This window comes from Camelina sativa, chromosome 13 (genome assembly GCF_000633955.1).
Source record: "Camelina sativa cultivar DH55 chromosome 13, Cs, whole genome shotgun sequence".
Classification (NCBI taxonomy): domain Eukaryota; kingdom Viridiplantae; phylum Streptophyta; class Magnoliopsida; order Brassicales; family Brassicaceae; genus Camelina; species Camelina sativa.
Window position 1 is genome coordinate 18,313,666 of NC_025697.1, and position 24,854 is coordinate 18,338,519.

General features: G+C 39.2%; 1 protein-coding gene across 1 annotated transcript; it reads left to right on the plus strand.

The window, feature by feature from the left end:
• Positions 17,164 to 24,403, plus strand: LOC104737054 (subtilisin-like protease SBT3.10). Its single transcript, XM_010457148.2, has 10 exons — positions 17,164 to 17,267; positions 17,379 to 17,470; positions 21,565 to 21,662; positions 21,764 to 21,919; positions 21,996 to 22,663; positions 22,778 to 22,848; positions 22,943 to 23,179; positions 23,255 to 23,369; positions 23,447 to 23,639; positions 23,738 to 24,403. The coding sequence occupies exons 1-10, from the start codon at positions 17,178 to 17,180 to the stop codon at positions 24,307 to 24,309; spliced, it is 2,292 nt and encodes a 763-aa protein (XP_010455450.1). The 5' UTR covers positions 17,164 to 17,177; the 3' UTR covers positions 24,310 to 24,403.

Consider the following 24,854-nt stretch of genomic DNA (forward strand, 5'->3'; position numbering starts at 1 on the left):
GTTCTTGGTGATACAAATAGTTAGAGGTGAGGGAGCTGCTGGTCGCAGGCGTAGTCGTGGTCGTGGTCGTGTTCGTGGGCGTGGTCGTGTTCGTGGGCGTGGCCATGGGCAGGGACAGGTTCCCAAGGTCAGTGAGAGTGTGACCCAGAGCTTCTTGGCCAGTGAGGAGGTGGCCGAATCGCAGGTTCATCCTAGTGTGTCTGGAGACCTAACCGGTGGTGGTATCGGATGGGCGGGTAGGCCCGGTGTCGGTATCGGTGTTGCCCCGGGAGTGGGGGTTGAAGCGGATGGTGCTTCAGGTAGAGAGAATGTCTTGGCAGGCTTGCTAGCTCAGGTATTGTTGCAGTTTCCAATAGTGGTGTCGCTGGTGGTTGGTGGGCAAGGTTCAGGGGTGCAGCCTGTAGGTGGTGTGCAGGCAGGCGTGCAGCCAAGGGACAAGGTAGTGGATGCTCAATATGTTCAGATGATGGTGTAGCTACGACATGTGGGTGCGGGGTTTTCCCTATGAGGAACGAATCCGAGTGCAGCATATGAGTGGAGAGAACGAATGGAGGAGTTCGGTGACAGCACGAAGAGTGCAACATGAGATTATTTGGTTAGATTTTGTGGGAGAGTTCAACGCCAAGTCTTTTCCGCAAGAGGCACTTGATCTTATGGAGGCGCGGTTCTTGGGGTTGACTCAGGGGAATCGTACTGTGAGGGAGCTGGACGCAGAGTTCAGTAGGCTTGTGGGGTATGCAGGCAGGGATTTGGAACCAGAGTCGACTCAGGTGCGGAAGTTCTTATTGTCTCTGTGGGATGACTTGAGTTGGTGCAGAGTGAGTAGCTATGCTACGAGAGCGGAGCTGGTAGAGACTGCAGCTGGGATAGAGGATGACTTGAGGTCATAGGTTGTGTTGGTTAATCCTCCAGCACAGCTGAAGCGGACTCAGCCGCATCTGCTTCTGGAAAGGGCGATAAGCCTGCACAGGGGCAAAAAAGGAAGTTTAACGTGATGCAGAAGTCGGGTTCCAGTGGTGCGAGATGCTTCGGGTGTGGGAGTCTGGAGCACAAAGTGGCGCGTTGTCCAGAGAGGGGTAACTAGCCAGCACCGCCGACGACTCGTGTGTGTTACCATTGCAGGGAGGTCGGGTATCTTAGATTGTCGTGTCCTTAGCTATATCCGATGGCTGTGGTGGTAGTGCAGTCAGGAGTGCAGCAGGTGGGACAAACAGCATTGCCTTTGCTAGTGGCACCGCGTGTGTACACGCAGTGAAGTCAGGAGGAACAAGTTCTAACGCGATCACATGTACAATTTCTAAACTTGACTTTGTGGTTTTCTGTCACTTAGTGCCTAAGGTGTGTGTAGGAACCTAATTGGTGGGAGGATTTTTGTCCCATGTGTTGTTTGACTCTGGAACTACTCATTTCTTCGTTACCCCAGAGTGTGTCGAGAGGGGCAACATTCGTGGAGATTCCGAGGAGAGGTTCATGACCGTGAAGGTTGCTGGAGGCGAGATAATACAGGTTCATGGACGGACAAGAGATGTGGATATACAGGTGGCTGGAGAGTCAATGCTGGTTGATCTAGTCATCAGTCCTGTGGAGCTGTAAGATGTGATTTTGGGTATGGATTGGTTGCACCGGTATAAAGTACATGTGGATTGCCATCAAGGTAGAGTTGTGTTGGAAAGGCCCGGGGCGAAGAGTTGGTTTTATGAGGGAGTGAGGACGACTTTAGAGAGTTTGGTTATCTCAGCTGTGTAGGCAGAGAAGATGATCAGAAAGGGATGGGAAGGGTGTTTGGCTATAATTACGATGTCGGAGTCTGTGGGGCAGGTTGGTGTAGGTGAGATCCCTGTGGTTTGGGAGTTTGATGATCTTTTCTAGTTATTGCAGGGGTTACCACCATCTTAGTCTGATCCCTTCACGATTGAGTTGGAACCAGGGACTAAGTCATTGTCAAAGGCACCCTACAGGATGGAACCAGGAACCAGGGACTAAGCCATTGTCTAAGGCAGAGCTGAAGAATTAGTTGGAGTATTTGTTGGGCAAGGGATTCATTCATCCTAGTACTTCACCGTGGAGAGCGCCGGTGTTGTTTGTTAAAAAGAAGGATGGATGTTTCCACTTGTGTATAGATTGTCGGGGTTTTAACCGAGTCACTGTGAATAACAAGTACCCTCTCCCGCGGATTGATAAGTTGTTGGATCAGTTGAGGGGTGCTACTTGGTTCTCCAAGATTGATTTGGCGTCAGGTTACCACCAGATTCTGATAGATGAGCTAGACGTCCGGAAGATAGCTTTCAGGACAAGGTATGGACACTATGAGTTTGTGGTGATGCCCTTTGTTTGACCGATGCACCAGCTGCGTTTATGAGGTTGATGAACAGTGTATTTTAGGAGTTTCTGGATGAGTTTGTCAACATATTCATCGATGACATCCTGGTGTATTCGAAGAGCCCTACGCAGCACGAGATCCATCTGAGAGCAGTTCTGAAGAAGTAGGAGGAGCAGAAGCTTTTGGCTAAGGTGAGCAAGTGTAGTTTCTTCTAGAGAGAGATGGGTTTCTTGGGTCATGTTGTTTCTGCAGCAGGAGTTTCTGTGGATCCAGAGAAGATTCAGGCCTTAAGAGATTGGCCTAGACCGCAGAACGCCACAAAGATCAGGATTTTTCTTAGGTCGGCAGGGTATTACAGGAAGTTTGTGAGTTGTTTTGCGAGTATGGCACAACTGATAACTAAGCTGATAGGGAAGGACGTTACCTTTGTGTGGTCGCCAGTGTGCTTCACGGTAGTTGCGGAAGCATGAGGGCAACTTCCCTACCCATGATTTGGAGATGGCTGTTGTAGTTTTTGTTTTGAAGATTTGGAGATTTTATCTTTATGCCGGAAAGGTACAAGTGTTAAGATATCATAAGAGCCTGAAGTATATCTTCACCCAGCCTGAGTTGAATTTGAGGCAGAGGCGATGGATGGAGTTGGTGGCGGATTATAATCTGGATATAGCTTATCACCCTGGTAAAGCTAAATTGATAGCATACGCTTGAGCAGGAAGCGGGCGACTTCTGCTCAGGAGCAGGATATGGAGTCTCTGGTGAGTGAGATTAGTGCTTTATGTTTATGTGCAATTTCACGAGAGCCTTGGGACTGGAGGCAGTTGACAGAGCAGATCTTCTGAGTAGAGTGTGGTTGGCTCAGGAGAGTGATGAGGAGTTTGGTGAACGCCTCTAAAGTTGAGGGTTCAGAGTATCAGGTTTGTGTACCCAAGGATGAGGGTCTGAGGCAGGAGATTCTGAGAGAAGCTCATTCGACCAAGTTCTCTGTTTATTCTAGAGGGACCAAGACGTACCATGACCTCAAACGATAATATCAATAGGTCGGGACCAATATGTACCGTGACCTAAAACGGACCCATTCTAGAGTAGAAGTGGATATGATTACTATGGAGTTTGTGGTTGGTTTGCCTGTGTCACGGATTATGGATGCTATCTGGGTGATTGTGGATCGTCTGACCAAGTCTGAACATTTTCTGGCCATTAAGAAGATTGATGGAACAACAGTTTTGGCTAAGAAATATGTGAGAGAGATTGTGAGGTTGCATGGTGTGCCTGTGAGCATAGTGTCAGACAGGGATTCCAAGTTCACTTCAGCGTTCTGGAGAGCGTTTCAGGTAGAGTTGGGCACTAAGGTGCATATGAGTACAGCTTACCATCGTCAGACAGATGGACAGTCGGAGAGGACGATTCAGACTCTGGAGGACTTGTTGAGAATGTGTGTGCTGGATTGGGATTGTCATTTGGCCGATCACCTGAACGTGGTAGAGTTTGCTTACAACAACAACTATCAGGCGAGTATTGGTATAACTCCTTATGAGGCATTGTATGGGAGGTCATGTCGCACACTTTTATGTTGGACTCAGGTGGGAGAGAGGAGCATATTAGATGCGAGTTTTGTTCACGAGACCTTGGAGAAGATCCGGGTGCTCCGGATGAACATGAGGAATGCTCAGGATCGGTAGAAGAGTTATGCTTATCAGAGGAGAAAAGTCGTTGAGTTTCAGGTGGATGACATGGTGTACTTCAAGATGACAGAGACTAAGTTGAGTTCGAGGTACATGGGTACTTTCATGATTGTGGAGCGGGTGGGACCGGTTTCTTACAGGTTGGAGTTGCCTGAGGTTATGCGTTAGTTCCACAAGGTCTTCCATCTGTCGGTGCTGAGGCAGTGTCTTCACAAGGATGATGAGGTGTTGGCTAAGATTCTTGCAGATCCTCAGCCCAACATGACTCTTGAGGCGAGACCGGTGAGGGTACTCGAGAGGCGGATCAAGGTACTTTGGCGGAAGATGATTCCTTTGATGAGAGTCCAATGGGACTGTGATGGTGTGTTAGAGGATATTTGGGAGCTAGAGGCGAGGATGAAGGCATGGTTCAAGAAGTGGTTAGAGAAGCAGGTCGAGGTTTGATATGTCTATATTTTGTCTCTCCTTAGCATATATTTATCATGCGTTTAGCTAGGATAACTCATTGTTTTGAACCATTTTCTAGTCTCTTTTATACAGTTTGCTTGTTTAGTTAGTTCTTGCATCATCTTTGTATATATCTTGCATATTGGTGTATTTCAAGTGTTTAGGAGATGTCTAGACTGCTGGAATCGAATGGAGCCTGAAATGTGCACCCGATTTAAGCGCTCAACAAAGGAATCAAACGTTGGACTCGAGCAACACAACCCCAAGATTCACGTCATGCGACTCCAGGACTCACATCTTGCATCTCCAGACATACGACTCGACCGATTCTCCTGGGAGAGAAGCAATGCGAGTCGACCGACATGCGACTTGAACAACCCGTCCCGTGGACCCCATTAGCCTCACTGCTAGCCCACTAGCCTCACTACTAGCCGCCCCAACGGACCCCAAGCTGGCCCTGCAGGGCATTGATCCTAGCCCCTCACTGTGGATATCCACATCCACCAGTAGGTTATTGGTGCGCCAAGCGTTCCTCGAACCCTGGTCCTCACCCTTTAACAACATTCCCACAGGACATGTTGCCACCAATTGACCTGCAGATCCACAGTGATGGGTTAGGATCGAAGCCCTGTAGGGCCACCTTGGGGTCCCAATCCACAGTGATGGGTTAGGATCGATGCCCTGCAGGGCCAGCTTGGGGTCCGTTGGGACGGCTAGCAGTGAGGCTAGTGGAGTCCATGGGACGTGTTGTTACAGCACTCCCAGGAAGAAGCACGAGCATCCCACTTGAACCATCATGTCTGGAATGGATGTCATTCCATTCGACCAACCACGCTTGACATCCGACGTCTTCCACCTCTTTGATCGAGTCGAGTGAAGATTTTACTTTGGGATTCTGATAACAGAATTTTCACCCAGGGTATCAATTTCCTATGCAGTTGTGGTACAAAGGATTATCAATCCAAATGATTGTTATGCTAGCAGATAAGATGTGATCAGAACAATGCAAGTCAAGCCAAGCAATAATGGGGGTTTTATGTAACAACCTAAAAGAAACAAAAAGTAGATAAAACAAGAACCACATGACCTAAGCACACGATGCAAGCATCCAGGTACCGGATCGAGTGGGTAATCGGATAACAGAAGAAATCAAGAACACAAAGATGAACAACTCAAGGGTATACACAATGCCGGTGATCGAGTAACAGTTCGGGTAATGGGTCTAGTCATAGGTAAAAGGCTAAAGAATCAAGTGCAAAAGCCCCTAAGAATGGGATAATCGACTCATAAGTGCTCCTGATCAATTTGGGATATCTCACATGCCTCAAGTAAATATTCCCTAGACTATGAATCTCTAAACCTTGCAAAATCACTCTCGTGATAGAAACAATCAACCTTAGTCACTCTCCTACCCAACTCTCGTTGGAGAAACATGATTAAGCAGACATTAAAATCCAATTTATTATTGTCAATAAACTTCTTACACATCTAATCTCTTAGGCTAAGTGAGTAAATCTCTAGCATTGGTTGGTTCAAGCATTTCAACAACATCTCTCGATGGCAAAACACCATAGATCTAATCTCAACCTCTCGGTCTGAAAATAACATTAAGTATACCAATCTAGAAAGTAACTTATAATTATTGTTAATTTGAAATTGGTATAGATGGATAAATAACATATACTAAATTGTAAATTTCCCATTTTTAAAACAAAAATCAGAAATCTTAATTTTATATCTCATTTAAATTTTAAAAGTAATAGAAAATAAATACTAGAATATATTGCAAAGATTTCTTTGAGAATATCCCCGTTTTTAAAAATATTAAATTTCTACAGACTATTGGTTTAACTTCTAATTTTTTTTAAACGAAAATTAGAAAAAAAAAGTAAATCAAATATTCATATCCCATTTCTTTTTTTTTGTAAATAGAAAATAAATACTAGAATCTATTGTAAATATTTTTTTAAAAAATAGAAAATGAATACTAGAATCTATTGATTTAGATAGAAGGAACTGAAAATCTCGTGTGATCCCGACAAAATCTCATAGGATTTATGCAAAAGGAGGAATAAAGATTCTAAATATGACAAAAGGTCTTGACAATTATAATTAGGAGGATGAACAAATGAAACAATTAAAAATATATATATATTGAAAATAGAAACGAGTAATTTTAAAGAATAATTTTTATTTCACTTTTGAAAATAAATTTTTTAAAAATGAATTGTTTTTGTTAAAACAAAAGTTAGCAAAAACGGAAATAAAATAATCTTATTCCATTTAAAATTATAAAAAATGGAAAATAAATACTAAAATCTTTTGTAAATATTTTTTTCGAGAATCTTTATTTTGAGAAATGTTAAATTTCTATAGATAATTATGAAGATTTGACTTGGATACTAAGATATCAATATAAAGGCGTTCAATCACAACATTAGTATTTAGGCTTAAAGTTAAACATTTGGTCGTGTATGCTCGCGAATAACTCCCCTAACTATGTTACTTTATGTTTATATTAGAAAAATTACTTCCGTTCCTTATTATTGAAGATTAAATTATAGCTTCTCTTTTGGTTAATTGTTTTCCATTTACATTTTTGTTGAAACTCTTTTTAATCTTATAATTAATTTACTTTTTGGTTTTGTTAAATTAGTTGAACTATAATTAGAAATATATTTGCTCAAACTAGCATATAAAATAATTGAATTAGTGATATATTTGACCACAAAAAAATTTAGACAATAATTGTTTTAAAAAAAATTTTGCCCGCACAAGAGTACAGTGCCGGAGGTTCTCCTAGTTATACTGAATGAAAGTGAATGTGATTTATTTTAATTACGTCAGATTTGAGCGACAAATTCAATAAAAACTGAAAGCTACACATTTTCTTTGGTTAAATATAAAAATTAGAACTAAAATAAAACTTGATTTTCAAGTGAAAAGTTAATAATTAAGTGGGAAATTAATTGGGTTATGAAAAACTTATACATGTCCCACATCGAAAGAACCAAAAGACGACACAACTACATATATACAGAGAAGAGGCATCATATGTCGCCGAGCTTTGTAACGTGAGCTTGTAATCCCAGTGGAGGCTTAAAGGGTAATGGAACGGTTATGTGGTATTAAGGGGTCGGGCTCGGGATTGATTGACCCTGCAAAATTCAAGTCGGTTTCTGGCTGTGGATTGTTTACGGTCTAGCTTCCCGAGTCCTCTATGTGACTCCTTTGATTGGATCACAACCAGGCCATTACTTTTTTTTTTTTTTTTTTCCCTAATTAGCTTCCTTGTTAAACAAGTAATCAGATATTACACTTTTTTTTTTCACTGTAGAGAAGTCTTCTCCTGACATCTATAGATTTCATCTGGTTGGAGGATCCACCACGTGTTTGGAGGTGGTACAGGTCACCTCCTGAATATACAAATAACCTACTTTTATTTCTATAATTTAAACTTTTTTTTATTCTTTTCTATAATTTAAACTATTTAACTTATGTAACTTTTGATTAATAATGAAAAACTTTACATTCAAAGATATATGATTGAGAGTGACATGGCAAGGCGATTCCAAAGGTGATTTAGGGTTTTGGCGTGCATCTCACGCTCCAGCGTTCTGGTGGCTCTGCCGCCGTTCCCGATGTCTCTCGCACTGGTGGTTCCAATTCCGGGACTTCCCTCCAAGGTTTCTTACTCGTCGGTGGTTCAGAATTCTCAAAGTCTTTCCAAACATGCTTTTGATGTCAAAGTTGTCGACGGTAACCATACCGTTCAAGTCCCGGATGAAATCTTTCAAGATGCGGCTCCTCTATGGGAGGATTTTTTGATTGGCAAGTTTCTTTCCACTACTGCTCCGCATGTGGCAAAGATTCATGTCATTGTTAACAAAATCTGGCCTCTGGGGGACAAATCTGTGCGGATCGATGTTTTTGAAGTCAATGAGTCCACTGCTAAGTTCAGAATCCGGGACCGGGAGATAAGGGACCGTGTTTTACGTCGTGGTATGTGGAATATAGCAGAAATTCCGATGGTTGTTTCTCGGTGGTCACCAATCATTGAGGAAGCCCAACCAGATATTAAGACAATCCCCTTGTGGGTTGTTATGAAGAAGGTTCCACATAAGATGTTCACATAGAAGGGGTTAGGGTTCCTAGCAAGTGATGTGGGTGATCCCAAGCGGTTACATCCCGATACAGTCCTCTGCAAACAATTTGGGGAAGCAAAAGTGTTTGTTGAGGTAGATTTATGCAAAGATCCCCCTAAGTCTTTCCGGTTTCAGTCTGAAAAAGGTGTGGATGCAGTGGTGGAATTTCAATACTCGGTGGCTACCACCAAAGTGCACTGTTTGCTCCAACTGGGGTCACCTAAGGGAGGTTTGTAAGGCAGCAAATCCACAACCTGACGAAGCTCAAGTGGCCACCTCAACTCTGGTGGTTAATACATCTTTTGTAGACACTCAAACTCGAGTTTCGAGCAAGGATATCAGCCAAGTGACTCCTCAATCTGCTTCCCCAAGCCAGGGAGTCGTGTTGGTTCATACTGCTCAAGAAACCAGTTCAGTAGGTGTGGAAGGTTCAGTCGGTATGGAGGGTGAATGGTGCTCAATCTCCCCTTCTAAGGGTAACCGTCCGGAGCAGAAGACTCAGGCCACTAATAGCATTACGGTCTCTCCTTCGAGATTCTCAGTCTTGGATGTGGAGGGTGAGTTGGGAGATAAAGAGGACACAGAGACACTGGTGGATCCCTCAGACGGGATGGAGGAAGGAGAGTTACCAAACTCTGACTCCACTGTTCCTACTGAGAAAACAACGCAGACAGAGAAAACAGAGCAACTAGTGAAAGGAACCGTGAATGAGGAAAGTAGTGTTCGTCCTTCTCTTCCTCGTGGTTCTAAATCGGCCCACAAGTTTATCACAGATCCTCAAGCCTCTAAAGCTGTCCAGGTTCCGGCCTGGAAGAAAAAGAACTTGAGGAAAAAACCTTAATGTCAGGGTTCTTTTGGAATGTTCGTGGGTTTAATACAGTTTCAAAACACTCGATCATTCGCAGTTGGGTAAAGAGTCAGTCTATGCAGTTTGGGTGCTTATTGGAGACGCGAGTCAAAGAAAGTAATGCCCAAGCACTTGTAAATAATGTTTTTCCACATTGGTCTTTTATGTCAAATTATGAACACCACCGGCTGGGGCGTATATGGATCCTATGGAGTCCAACAACATGACTAACTCCGGTGTTTAAAAGCAGTCAGATGATTTCTTTTTGGGTACTTATGGCGGGTGAGACTGAGGAATTCTTATGCTCTTTTGTTTACGCATATAACACGGCTGAGGGTAGGAAGGAGCTCTGGGATGATATGAGAGCTCATCATGATTCTCCATTATTTTGTAATAAGCCATGGCTGATTAGTGGTGATTTTAATGAAACACTTGATGGGGTGGAGCATTCCCGATTTGAGGACACTCCAATGGTACGTTACGGTATGCGGGATTTCCATGAGGTTGTTCGGTATTGCTCCCTGATCGACCTCAAACACCATGGATCGCAGTTCACATGGTGTAATAAGAGAGATGGTGATTTAATTTGTAAAAAGCTGGATCGGGGATTAGTTAATCAAGCTTGGATGCAGATATATCCACACTCTTATTGTGTGTTTGATTCAGGAGGTTGCTCAGATCATTCTCGAGGTCGATTCTGTCTAGGTGCTGAACCATTAAAGAAACGGCGACCTTTTAAGTTCTCAAATGTTCTAACATCGTTGCCTCCGTTCCCGACACAAGTGCAGGAGTTTTGGCAAACTTCAGCACCGTTGTTTGTCTCTACCTCTGCGTTATTCCGTCTTTCCAAGAAACTCAAGAGTTTAAAGCCAGTGTTGCGTCTCCTAGGGAGAGAAGCTCTAGCTGATATTACTTGTCCAACACGAGATGCTCATGAGGAACTCTGTCGTCGACAGGACGCCACTTTAGCCAATCCCACGTCTCAAAGCATGGAAGCCGAAACACATGCCTTCCAGCGATGGGATTTTTTATCAACGCTGGAGGAAGGCTACATGAAACAAAAATCAAAACTTCACTGATTGAATGTGGGTGATCAGAACAATGCCTATTTCTATCGCTCTGCAGAGCAACATAAAATGCAGAACAATGTCCGAGAAGTTACGAATCAACATGGTGTTGTTCTCCAGCAGCCAGAGGATATTAAGGAGGAAGCTGTGAGGTTCTTTCAAGAATTTCTCACACATTCTCCAGCAGATTACTGTGGAATGTCAGTAGACAGTTTGCAGAGCTTATTGTCTTTTAAGTGCTCTGTTACTGATCAGGAATTGCTCATAAAGGGGGTGACACCTTCTGAGATTAAAGCGGTCCTCTTCTCCATGCCATCAAACAAAGCTCCAGGACCTGACGGTTACACCATTGAGTTCTACAAGTCTGCTTGGCCAATAATTGGTAATGATTTCAATGTTGCTATCCAATCCTTTTTTGTAAAGGGGTTTCTGCCGAAGGGACTAAACGCCACAATATTGACTTTAATCCCGAAATCAGAATCAGCAAGTGTCATGAAGGATTATAGGCCTATCTCCTGCTGCAATGTGTTGTATAAGGTTATCTCAAAAATTCTAGCCAACCGGCTAAAGGAGCTTCTGCCTAAGTTCATTTCTACGAATCAGTCTGCGTTTGTTAAGGATCGGTTGCTATTGGAGAATGTTTTACTTGCCTCAGAAGTTGTTAAAGACTATCACAAAGACACGATCTCTCCCCGTTGTGCAATGCAAATCGACATTTCAAAAACCTTTGATTCAGTGCAATGGGATTTCTTGTTCAACATCCTTGAAGCGCTGGATTTGCCTGCAAGGTTTATTCATTGGATCCGGTTGTATATTTCCACTGCCTCATTTTCTGTTCAGGTAAATGGGGAGCTTGCGGGGTTTTTTCAAAGCGCAAGGGGACTCAGACAGGGATGTTCATTATCTCCTTATCTATTTGTAATTTGCATGAACGTGTTGTCTAAGCTCCTTGATAAATCCGCGGCTGAGAAGCGCATTGGTTACCATCCCAAATGTCAACCTATCCAATTGACTCATTTGTTTTTTGCTGACGACCTGATGGTCTTTGTGGATGGACAAAAACGGTCCGTTGAAGGTATCCTAGAAATATTTGATCGGTTTGTTGCAATCTCTGGGCTAAGGATCAGTATTGAAAAATCCTCTATATACATGGTTGGCGTCTCTGATACATGCCGTTTAGACATTCTCCACCAGTTCCCCTTTGCTCATGGCCAGCTTCCAGTTCGCTACCTCGGTTTGCCTCTGCTCACAAAGCAAATGTCATCTGTTGACTGTCTTCCTTTGTTAGAAAAGGTCCGAGCCCGTCTGACATCATGGAGTGCACGTCCTCTCTCTTATGCAGGTCGTCTGCAGCTTCTTAATTCCGTAATTTTTGGTACACTCAACTTTTGGATCTCTGCATATCGTCTCCCTAGTTGGTGTATAACAGAGATAGACAAATTATGCTCTGCTTTCCTCTGGTCTGGTCCTGAGCTGAGTGGCAAGAAGGCAAAGGTCTCTTGGAAAGAAGTCTGTCGCCCAAAAGCAGAAGGGGGTTTGGGACTCCAATCTCTCCGTCTTGCCAACAAGGTTAGCTGTCTTAAACTCCTATCGCGAATAATGTCTGGACAAAATTCTCTCTGGAATAGGTGGATCTCTGTCGCTCTACTCAAAAACAGACCCTTTTGGGAACTCAAATCTACTACTAGTATGGGATCATGGATGTGGAGGAAGCTCCTAAAGTATAGATCACTTGCGAAGCAGCTTTACAAAGTGCAGGTTAATAATGGGACATCAACATCGTTTTGGTATGACAGTTGGAGTAGCTTGGGTTGTCTCCATGAGATCACTGGTAGCAACCGACATATTGAACTCGGCATTCCTTTGACTGCAACCGTGGCAACGGCCAAAGAGGGCCACTGTATGCGTCAGCATCGTTCTGCCCTTCTCAACACCATTGAAACTGAACTAGCGGCTCTCACTCTCACTGCAGCTGAGGATATCCCCATGTGGAAGGGTCAACACAATACCTATCGTGAGAGGTTCATAACTAAGGAGACCATTACTCTGCTTCGTGAATCTCAGCCGGCGGAACCTTGGTCTCAAAGTGTCTGGTTCATGCATGCAACCCCCAAGTATGCGTTTGTATCCTGGCTGGCTGTTAAGAATCGACTTCCTACGGGGGACCGCATGCAACAATGGAATACCAATCAACGAACAGATTGTGTTTTTTTGTGGTTCTGTGGAAACCCGTGATCACCTCTTCTTTTCCTGTTTGTATGCCGCAGCGGTATGGGTTCCACTTGCGACTAGGCTCCTTGGAAATCTTTTCACAATTGATTGGAACACTCTTCAGGCTACACTCCGCAATACCAACATGGATAGAATCCGTCTCTTCACTATTCGTTATAGTTACCAAACCACGGTCTATCATCTTTGGCATGAACGCAACAAGCGAAGACATGGAGCAACTCCCATACCCTCTTCTCATCTGGTCAAGCTCATTGACAAGATAGTACGCAACAGGTTCACTTCAATCCGCAACCTGGGAAACTACGCTAACGACGATGGGCTGACCTTATGGTTTGCCACTCGTCCTACTTGACTAATCTCTGCTGTAAATCTTGTCTTCTCTTTTTTCGGTTTTGTTTAAGCAAACTCAAAAACTGGTAACAGTCATTGTAAAACAGTCTTTTTTGGTTTGAATTAATTTAACATTCAATTCAAAAAAAAAAAAAAAAAAACTTTGATTAATAATGGTGAAGTATCTACTTTGTATATATCTTTATCCCCAAATGTTCTCCAAGCCCATACTTCTTTTGTCATTAGGTATATGTTTCTTTTTTAGTTTCTATTTATTTTCATGCAATCTTTCTTGATCAGTAGTGGTTCTAGATCTATTAACCATTGAGGAAGATTTCAGGGGTTTGTTTCTGCAGTTTAGAAGTGACTTAAAAAGCTACCAGATTGTTTTAACTAAGCCCCCGCTCAGACGAATCATGCTGATCACCTCACCCGTGAGTGTATATAAAGATTTCATTTACAGATTTACTAACAATGCAACTTAGGCAATATTATTTAATTTATCAATATTATTCTTTACATATTCTTTCAACAGAATAATATATAGTATAGTACTTGGTCTTTGGCTTAAATCAGTTCGAGGATCAATTACAACCTTGTATACTGATTTTTGGCTTAAATAAGCTTATTCGAGTGTTTTTTTTTTTTTTTTTTTGGTAGGAAACGGGAGAAAGCTCCCGATTAAATTTATTCAAAACATAAAGAAAATTACAAACGAACTAGTCGAGAACACACAGAACCCATACTTTATTGTTGTGTTGATGTATATGTAAGGCATAATGCTGATGAATAAATAATACTATTCTGTGAAATCGGTTGTTAATTCATCCGTAAATAAAATTATCATAAACTCTCTGAATATTCATCGATCTGAAGTTATAGTGAATGAGATCTTTAGGCTAATTCCTTAAGAAACAGTAGTACGGTTTCAAAACAACCTTGCGTACGATTATTTTGCACTAATAAAAGTAATAAGTACGGAACCTTTTTATTTTCCCAAAATAACTCTATTTATATTGTCTGATTTATTTGCAAATACAAGTATAATTAACTTACTTACATGTCCCACATCGAGAGAAGCCAAAAAAGACAGAGCTACATATATATAGAGAATAGGCATGATCTGTCGCTGAGCTTGGTAACGTGAGCTTGTAATCCGAGTGGAGGCTTTAAGGGTAAACTGATACTCAGGGGTGGTCGGTGAAGTGGTCGAGCTCGGTATACAATATAAGGCAGAAGTTGAGTCTCTCAATCTCTGCCTTTGGATTGATTACGGGCTACTTCCTTCCGAGCGTAATGTGACTGCTTCAGCCGAACACAACTTTGTAATTACCTTTTTATTTTATTTTTCTTCATTAAAAACAAAAAAGAACGAAAAAAAGAGGAAAAGGACTAATAAAGGTTGACCATATCGACTCAGCAAAACGTGAGAACAAGGATCAAATAAGATAAGACAGACCAAACAAATGGTGCAACTCATTCACGAAAATCAATGACGCCTTCCTAATTTCATAAAGAAAAGTAGATAATAAAATGAAATCCCTAAAATTAATCATAATATTCAATAATAGATCTATTCACACATGACCTATGTACATGTAATTATTGTAGTTGAAAAAAGCTTTAGAGTTTTTTTACATGTAATAGATCTACTTTAGAAAATTATATAAGATTGTTAGAAGACCTTTTTTTTTTTTTTTTTTTCTTTTTTACAAATTTTTAGTTTTATTAATGGACCGACCCAATTGGGCTTAGGCCTGAAAATACAAGAAAAACAACAGTTACAAAAGCGGTAGTTTCTCCGGGGAACAAAAACAGACAAAAAACAAGGTTGGTTCCGGGCGGTTAAACGGAGGCAGAGAATCAGATCTACTAGCACCGACGAAAACAAGTCCCACCGCATTGTGACTTCATCGCCGGATCCGGTTCTTTAACCGGAGTTTTCGAATCCCGTCTCATAGTCTTCACCAACGGCGAGTCAAACCCACCACAAAACTTTCGGAATAGATCAATCCTCCGACTCTCCGCCAACCAATGAACATCGAATCTCCAACCTAGCAAAACGACATACTCGGACCCAAGCTCTTGATCTCCGAATCCATTCAACCGGAAAAGCTTCCCGAGGCAAAGCTGACTTCAATCCGGTCTGGTGGATACTAATACGCAGGCTAGAGAGAGTAGGTGGCTCAAACCATCCTCTCAACAACCATAACCCATGAAAGCCATCTAAGATCCTATAAAAGGATCTACCGCTAACCACCAAGACACTCACTGGAAAAACCCACCTATCAGCATGTGTCTTCCGCCGCTGCCGCAGCCACTAATCCTAACGGTTGAGCCGTGAAGGACTTATCTGCATCTCCTATGGCATCTTCATACCAGGAGGAACCAGATCTGAAGCCCTTCGACCACAAGGAAAAAGCCACAGCCGCAACACATGCCGGAAAAACCACACCACTCCCACGACGGAGAAGAAAGTTTGCCTCTCTCCTGTTGCTTCTTGACATCCAGTCTTTCAATGAAGCACAGCCTAGCAACCAACTCACCTGACGAACCCAGATCCCGGAGAACAACAAGCGAACCGACTGGAGAAAGAAGGTATTTGCGACTTTGACGACAAGAACCGCCGTAGTCCGATCCCTGAGACTCACCGAACAGAGAGAGAACCCAGATCCCTAACACTCATCAGAGCCAACAACCACCGTAGAGAAACGACGCACAACAAGACCCTCAACCCATATCCGCCGGATAAACTTGCTAGAGTGGCGAAATCCTCAAACACGCGCTCTGTAGAAGCTCTAGCGACCACCCACAAACATCTCGCCGCTGACACGCACCAGATCTGAAACGGAACCACCCACCCAAAGCCCAGAAACGGATCGGAGGACTATTGCAACATCCAGAGAGGGGGAACGCTGAGGAGAGGTCACCAAAGAGCTAAAAAACAGGAGGGGAGCCCTCCCGGCGCCATAAAGGCAACCGAAGAGGCAAACGACGGCGAAGAAAACTTGTTTTGTTTTAGAGAGAAGGGAGAGCGAGAGGAGAGAGAAAAAAAAAGTTTATATGTATTCAAGAAGTTCGTTAGAAGACCTTTAAACTAAATTAAGAAGAAAGAACAAAACATTTGAATCAATCTTTCTCTAAACTAGAAAATCATGCTTGTCTTTGCGTTTAGCACACGCATGTTATTATTTATATACAAAAGAGGTTGTGCCTTAGGTTGAGAAAAATGAAAATTTTGCATATTCATAAACTGATGGTGGAGTTGCAAAACCGATCAACTTCCAGGCGTCTTGTTGGGATACAATCCAAATCTCATATCTGAAGTTTGAAAAATTATCATTAATATATAAAGTGTAATGGCCAATCCACAAATTGCCAATTAATTTTTAGTTGGAAATCCAAGATAAACCCAAATTTAACATGTCTTCAGTACTAACCGGTTACAATCGATCTTTGTCTTCCTCCATTTCTTCACTTGACGCATTTTCATCAATTTTGTCGTCCAAAACACCTCATTTCATTCCAGCATGTCCAAAAATCTACTATTGATACCACCGTTTCTTCACCATCAAAGCCGTTAAAAATATGAGTTAAAAAGGTACTATTTGAGTTAATCATTGTAGCCATTTAGCTAGTTGTATCATACCTTAAATCCATTTGAAAACCCAGTTAGTAAACTACTTAACGGCTACACGTATACTCACACTCAATCTAAGGGGATTAGTATGGTGAAGGTAAGAATTTATCTCGATAACCCTCTGTTAATTATTAGAAAAAACTTTAACTGGTTGATGTCTAAGTATCGATATAAAAGGTTAAATGGTTGATAATATCGACTAGGTTTTCTTGAGCTGTAAAGAAAAAAAAAGAAAAAAACAAATAAAAAAACGAAAAAGACTAGTGTTTCTTCTTTCTTGGAAAGTATACGAAGGTTGACTGACCATATCGACTCCAGCAAAACGTGCGAATATGGATGAAAGAAGATAGTCCAATAAGATAAGACAGACCAACCCAATCAATCAATGATGCAAACCAATAAGGAACATTCTAGTATATAAAGGCATGCATTTGCTTCAGTAATCAGTATCTCTCCTTTTAAGATATATGATGGGCCAAATAAATATTATCGCGATGGTTCTAACTTTAGTTCTGAATCTGCAAATGATCAGTTCCGTCTTCGCTCATGAGACCAAGGTACGTACTTAGCATAGTTAGCATTTATGAGATATATTTCTTGATCAAGCAACATAACCATGCATGCATATAATAACATTAAGTATTTTGTTGCGTGTGACCAACGTACAGGTGTATGTAGTTTATCTGGGAAAGAAGACACATGATGATCCTGAGTCTGTCACTGAATCTCACCATCAGTTGCTGAGGCCACTTCTGGGAAGGTGAGATTTAGAAGTAATTCTACAAATGAGATCATATATACTAGGTGATAACCCATCCTATAGACAAAAATTAATACAAAATATTCAAAAAAATAAATTGTTCCAAAAAGAAAGTCTTTTTAAGTGTTTAATATATTGTTATCAGTTAATGATGATGATTTGTAAACTTAAAATACTAAAAAGTTGGAACACTACAAGCTGCGGGCAATGAACACTAAAGCAATGTTTGCAATAGCCAAACAACAGCTCGTACCCAATGTTCAAGAAAGCGCTAGGCGTTAACCAGGCGGTGATCCAACGCCTAGCGCCTAGAACTCATCTAGGCGTTTTTAGGCGGTTTAGGCGTTTACACTATAAACTAATATATATCTGATATTATATACATAATTATACAAAATATGTATAAGAATAATAAAAATATTAAATCAAAAACAAAACAATAGATAAAAACATTATTCAATTCATTTTAAACAACAAATTAAACATTTATAATTATGTTTATAGAAAATAAATCTTATAAATTTTAAATTTATGAAATTAAAATTTTAAAAATACACTAAAGTGATGATACTACAATTTTAAGCGGTCAAAACAGTCGTCTAGGCGGTGCTATAGCGCCTAGCGCCTAAACGAGGAGGAGACGGACGCCTAGAATGCTTTTTCGACATGCTGGAATGAAATGAAGTGTTTTGGACACCTCATCAATTATCGATACCACTGTTTCTTCACCATTAAAGAACTCAACTTCCGTTTCAAAGCAAAGTGGCTTACAGCCATTGACCACCACCTGAACTCGACCACCATCTATATCCACCTCCACCACGTGTGCTAGATCCTCACTGATGCACCTGAATGTCGGCTCAACCCAAAACTGAAATGGCACCCCCATAATGCCGATCCAGAATCGTCATAATGATGATGATTTGTGAATTTAAAATACTAAAAAGTTGGATTGGATTCAAAAATAATATCATTGATTCCTCATAATTAAATATTTTTAAAATTAGCATATATTTATGTTTTTCTCATATATTTTTGCGATCTGTTATAATATTGTTATGTATTATTAATCTTCAGCGCACGTTAGATATTGCATCACTACATCCATTTTATTTTAGTTGTTGTGTTAGTGTTATTTTTTTATTTCATAATAGTTGTCATTTTAGATTTTCAATATAGATATTTGGTAAACATTCCAATTTTATCATATATTTCAATGTCTTGAACAAAGCAAATTAAAACAAAAAAAACTAAATTTAAGAAGGAGAAAATGAATTTTTTTTTTTAATTTGTGTAAAAAAACCTAAAATGAAAACTAGATTGAAACAGAGGGAGTTGAAAGTACCAAATATAATATAGTCTTTTATTGTAGCCATCCGTCAATTGATCATCCTTATGATTTATAGTTGTCCGTAGTTAATTTTATGCGGACATTCAAAGATAATTAATATATATATATATATATCTTATTATATAAACCTTGGTTCTGAAAGTTAGTAACTCACCAGATCGTGACACATGTCAATTTTAACAATTAAATTTCAAAGTTAGTAACTTATCAGATCGTGACATGTGTCAATTTTAACGATAAGAAATCACAGTTTTAAAGCTTGATAAAATAAAGCGTAAGATAATTGTAATTTTATTATATTAAAAAAAACAACTAAGATAAATATACTATGTGTCATTCATATCAAAGTTTCACTGTTACAAAAGATTCTCAACCACTATATGGTAAAACAAATATACTATATGCCATCCATATTTGGTCGTATAATTATAATATATAACCTAACACATTAAATTTTATGTCATTTTTTGCACAAAAAAAAAAAATTTATGTCTCTATGGTTAGCCAATTTCGGACACTGAGTGATGCAACAAGATTTGTGAAGGCACATGCGAAGAAAACGAAGAAAATGAAAATCATGAAAAACCCGATTGGTAGTCTTTGGGAAAAAAACTTGAATTAAAGTTTGAACTAATTTTTTTATTATACTAAAAATCTTACTATATAAAATAGGGTTTTCAAATTAGTCATTAACATGATCATGACACGTGTCAAGATCACTGATGGGATGTTGACACGTGTCAAAAAATATTATTTTTCAAAACAGATAATTAAGAAAATAACATCAAATCTAAATAAAATTTACATGTGTATATCTTAAAAAAATTCTAAGTCAAAAAAAAGAATTAACAAAACTAATCTATTTTCCATTGTACGTTACTTATATTATACGTGTTTTCTCAATAATATTTTGACATGTATAAACAAAAAAAATAATTCACTAAGCATGTATATTATTAGCTTATTAATAAATAAATAGTGAATAACAAATTTAAAAAGAATAACATAAGTTATGTCAAAAGATTATTATTTTTGAAGCATAATAGGACAGCAAATTAAAAAAATAACATTATATCTACATAACATTACATGTTTCTATCGAAAGCTTTGATATTTGATTTTTTTCCTTATATAATTTTGTCTATCTATTGCGTGGGTCTTTGATTCGTGCGGGTTTTTCAATAGAAGCTATCAAATGCAATAAATGAAATCGAAGTATATAAGCCCGCTAATTTAATCGAGCATGGAGACACTGATGGAGGTTCCAAAAGTGATTCTATAGTTAGTAGCATTATAAATTTGGAAGATAAGTCGGTGGTTGATGTTTTTTGTCAAAATTTAGAGTTGTCTTTTCTGAATAATGTTGATGATTCCGGTATTGAAACAAGAGTTGCTTGATCGAGTAATTGAGAATCGGGTTCAAATTTGGGAAGTTGGAACGGTATACCATTTTAAAATTGGTTTCAAACCAGATTTTCTGAATAATGTTGATGATTCTGGTATTGAAACAAGAGCTGCTTGATCGAGTAATTGAGAAGGGATTTCAAATTTTGGAAGTTGGAACGGTATATCATTTTAAAATTGGTTTCAAATCGGATTTATGTGGTTTTCTATCAAATTAGGTTCGCAAAACCGTTTAAACCAGGTATATAGAGAAATAAATGAGAGTTTTTGATTCGGGTAAAAATAAGTTGAGAATTTATGATTCGAGAATATTTGAGATGAGGTCGTAGCTTTAAGTTTTTAAAGTACAATTGGATATTTCTAAAGAGTAAATAGGTCGTTGATCCTTAACGTGATTATGACATATGTCATGTTTTGAATTGTATATAAAGTTTCTATTTTGTATATATGAATTATCTAAGACTTATATATATCATCCTTATTCTAATTTTCTAATTTTTATTTTTATTATATTATATTATTATTTTTTTAATTTCTCAATTTTTATTGGGTTAGTCATAAAATCATTGTAATCGAGTAGATAATTTTCACCAATTGTTCATCAAAAATATTTTTGGAATAAAAAAACTTCATAGTTAAATAAATTATGTCACAAAACAATTTTAGTAATTATAAGAACTATAATTATGCCAAAATGAAAGTAAAGCAACATAAAATTTGTTTAATTTGTTTATAAGACATTTTATAGGTGGTGATAAAGAGCATACTTTAACAATAAAATAATTTTGGGTGTAAGAACATATTTTTAATGGTAAAATATAGAGTAAAATTATATGTGGTTACTTATTAAATGTTGCTTTGATGAATTTGTTGCATGTAAAATATTTTGTAAATAAGTTGTGAAACGTTTTTGAAATTTGATAATAATAATATTTGTTGTGAAGAGTATTTGGCAAAAGTTTTAGTGGTATATAATTTAGTTTTAGATTATTTTAATAATTGTTATAATATATTAAAAATATAAAAATAGAAATAAATGTATCAAGGTAAATACAAATATTTTCTAACTTAAATTATTTATATATTTACTTTAGGAAATAAAATTTCTTTATATATTTTCAAAAAATTGTTTAAGGTTTAGGATTTATTATATTCAACAATTTTTAAACATTCACATTGTGCGGGTCCTTATCTAGTATATATATATATATATATTCAGAAAAGGTAAAAAGATAGAAATAAATATTCTGAAAATAAAAATTTGTAATATGTATTTTAGTAAAAGAATTAGTATATGACAAGTCTGTTTGATATAGTTTCTTAATTGTCCTGTTTTCAGCAAAAATGCAGTCCATGATTCAGTAGTGTATAGTTATCGACATGGCTTCTCAGGTTTTGCTGCCAAGCTTACAAAGTTCCAAGCCCAGCAAATTTCAGGTACTTGCAAAGTCTCACCCTTCTCTGTTTTTTTTTTTTGACTTAACATAATAACCCAAGTAGTTATTTTTCTAAACATACCATTTCCCCTTTGAGAACAGAACTACCTGAAGTAGTGCATGTCATACCAAATACATTATACGAACTGACAACAACTAGAACTTGGGATTACTTGGGCCTGTCTCCGGGTACTCCAAAGAGTCTTCTACACAAGGCCAACATGGGAAGTTCTGTCATTGTTGGAGTCATCGATTCAGGTTTGTGTCTATAAAGGCAATACCTTAAATACTCTTAGAGACATGTTTATTGATAGAAACCATCAAATGCATGCAGGAGTGTGGCCAGAGTCTGAAATGTTTAATGACAAAGGCTATGGACCTATACCAAGCCGTTGGAAAGGCGGATGCGAATCTGGAGAATCATTCAATGCCTCGATTCATTGCAACAAAAAGCTGATAGGAGCCAAATACTTCGTTGATGGCCTTGTAGCCGCAGCTGGAATCGTGAATAGAACAGAGAACCCAGAGTATCTTTCCCCGAGAGACTTTAACGGTCATGGCACGCATGTTGCCTCGACTATTGGTGGTTCTTTTCTTCCTAATGTAAGCTACTTAGGCCTCGGACAAGGCACTGCAAGAGGCGGTGCTCCCGGTGTTCATATAGCTATTTATAAGGCATGCTGGCTTCAAACAGGGACATGTACAGGAGCTGATGTCTTAAAAGCAATAGATGAAGCTATCCATGATGGTGTTGATATTTTGTCACTTTCTTTGCAATCTAGTGTTCCTTTGTTTCCAGAAACGGATATGAGGGAGCTGACCTCTGTGGGAGCATTCCATGCGGTTTCAAAGGGAATTGCTGTTGTAGCTGCAGCTGGGAATGCTGGCCCCACGGCTCAGACTATTTCGAATGTAGCTCCTTGGATCTTGACGGTGGCTGCAACCACTCAAGATCGTTCTTTTCCCACAGCCATAACACTTGGGAACAATATAACAATACTGGTATACATATGTTCTGTTTTTTTTTTTTTTTAATAATATAAACTATACTGGTATACAAATGTTTTCTATAGTTTTAAATACTTGTGCTGAAAACTTCCTCTTTGTTTAATGTAGGGTCAAGCGATCTTTGGCGATCCAGAACTCGGTTTCGTTGGTCTTACTTACCCAGATAGACCACTTTCCGGGTAAAATTGAGTAACATAGATCATGTTTTGATTGTTCAAGACGTTAAACCCGCGAGATTGCGTATTTGGACCTGATGTAGCTTTCAACTTGCAGTGACTGTGAGAACCTCTCTGCTAATCCCGACAGTGCAATGGAAGGCAAAGTCGTGTTGTGTTTCGCAGCAAATAAACCAACCAATGCTGCTATAACCGCTGTAAGAAACGCCGGTGGCCTCGGGTTAATCATTGCAAGAAATCCGACACACTTGCTTAGTCCAACTCGTAACTTTCCATATGTTTCCGTAGACTTTGAGCTCGGGACCGACATTTTGTTCTATATACGCTCCACAAGGTATACTTTCGCTATGATCACAATCTCTTTAACAAACATATTCAACTTAACATTTTGAGTTTTGTTTTTCTTTAGATCTCCCATTGTAAAGATAGACGCTTCAAGAACACTTGTTGCACGATCCGTGTCGACCAAGGAAGCTACTTTCTCATCAAGGGGACCCAATTCAGTTTCTCCTGCGATTCTTAAGGTAATTCTCAGACTATTTCATACGATTCTAACCTCTTAAGATTCTCTGTTTTTTTAACCGCTACTCTGTTATGGCAGCCGGATATAGCAGCACCTGGTGTGAACATACTAGCAGCTATTTCTCCAAATAGTTCTTTAAACGACGGAGGATTTGCTATGATGTCAGGAACATCAATGTCTACTCCTGTTGTTTCAGGAGTTGTAGTGCTCCTCAAATCATTACACCCTGATTGGTCTCCTGCTGCTATTAAATCAGCTATTGTCACTACAGGTTCTTATTATCTATTTATCTTCAAGGTGTGATTAGATTGACTAGTAAGAATTTAATAAGAACATACTGATTCGTGAGAACTTATTTTTACGTTGCAGCTTGGAAAACAGATCCATCCGGAGAGCCAATTTTCGCGGACGGGTCAAGCCGCAAGCTAGCTGATCCGTTTGATTACGGAGGAGGTCTCATAAATCCAGAGAAAGCTGTAAATCCAGGTCTCATATACGACATGACCACAGATGACTACATCTTGTACTTGTGCTCTGCTGAATATAGTGACGTTTCTATTTCCCGAGTCCTCGGGAAAGCAACAGTTTGTCCTAACCCCAAGCCTTCTGTTCTTGATCTCAACTTGCCTTCCATAACAATCCCAAATCTTAGGGACGAAGTCACTTTCAAAAGAACCGTCACTAACGTTGGACCTCTGAAATCAGTATACAAGGTTGTAATTGATCCTCCAACGGGCGTTAATGTGACTGTAACGCCAACGGAACTAGTGTTCGACTCTACAAATACAAAGCTATCTTTCACTGTTCGAGTCTCCACCACACACAAAGTAAACACTGGTTACTATTTTGGAAGCTTGACTTGGACTAACGATTTGCACAATGTAGTCATCCCAGTATCTGTAAGAACACAGATCTTGCAACGATACTACGATGAAAACTAAGACAAAAACCAAGTACTATTGATAAATAATACTATTGTTGTGTTGAAGAATATGTAAAGAATAGTATTGATAAATAAATAATACCGTTGTCTAAGTTTTGTTGTTAGTAAATCGGTAAATGAGATCTTTCACGGATGAGGTGATCAGGAAGATTCTTCTGAGCAAGGCCATAGTTAAACAAATCTGGTAGCTTTTTTGGTCACTTCTATGGATGAGTTATTTTAGCTCAAGGAAGACTGCATGAAAATAAATAGAAATTAAAAAAAAAAAAACATAACTAATGAAAAAATCTGATAAGATATAATACAAGAATACAAAGTAGAAACTTCACCATTAGTAATCGAAGTTACATAAATTAACTACTTTGAATCATAGAAAAATATACGAATGGTAGTAACGTTTAGTTTTCATCGTAGTAGTTCCCCATAAGTTTTTCGTTTTTTATTTTTCTTTTTAAAAAGGTTAACAGTAGGTTATTTGTTGATTCAGGAAGTGACATAGCTTCTGCATTAATTAAATCCAAGCTCAAACAATTAGAAACATAT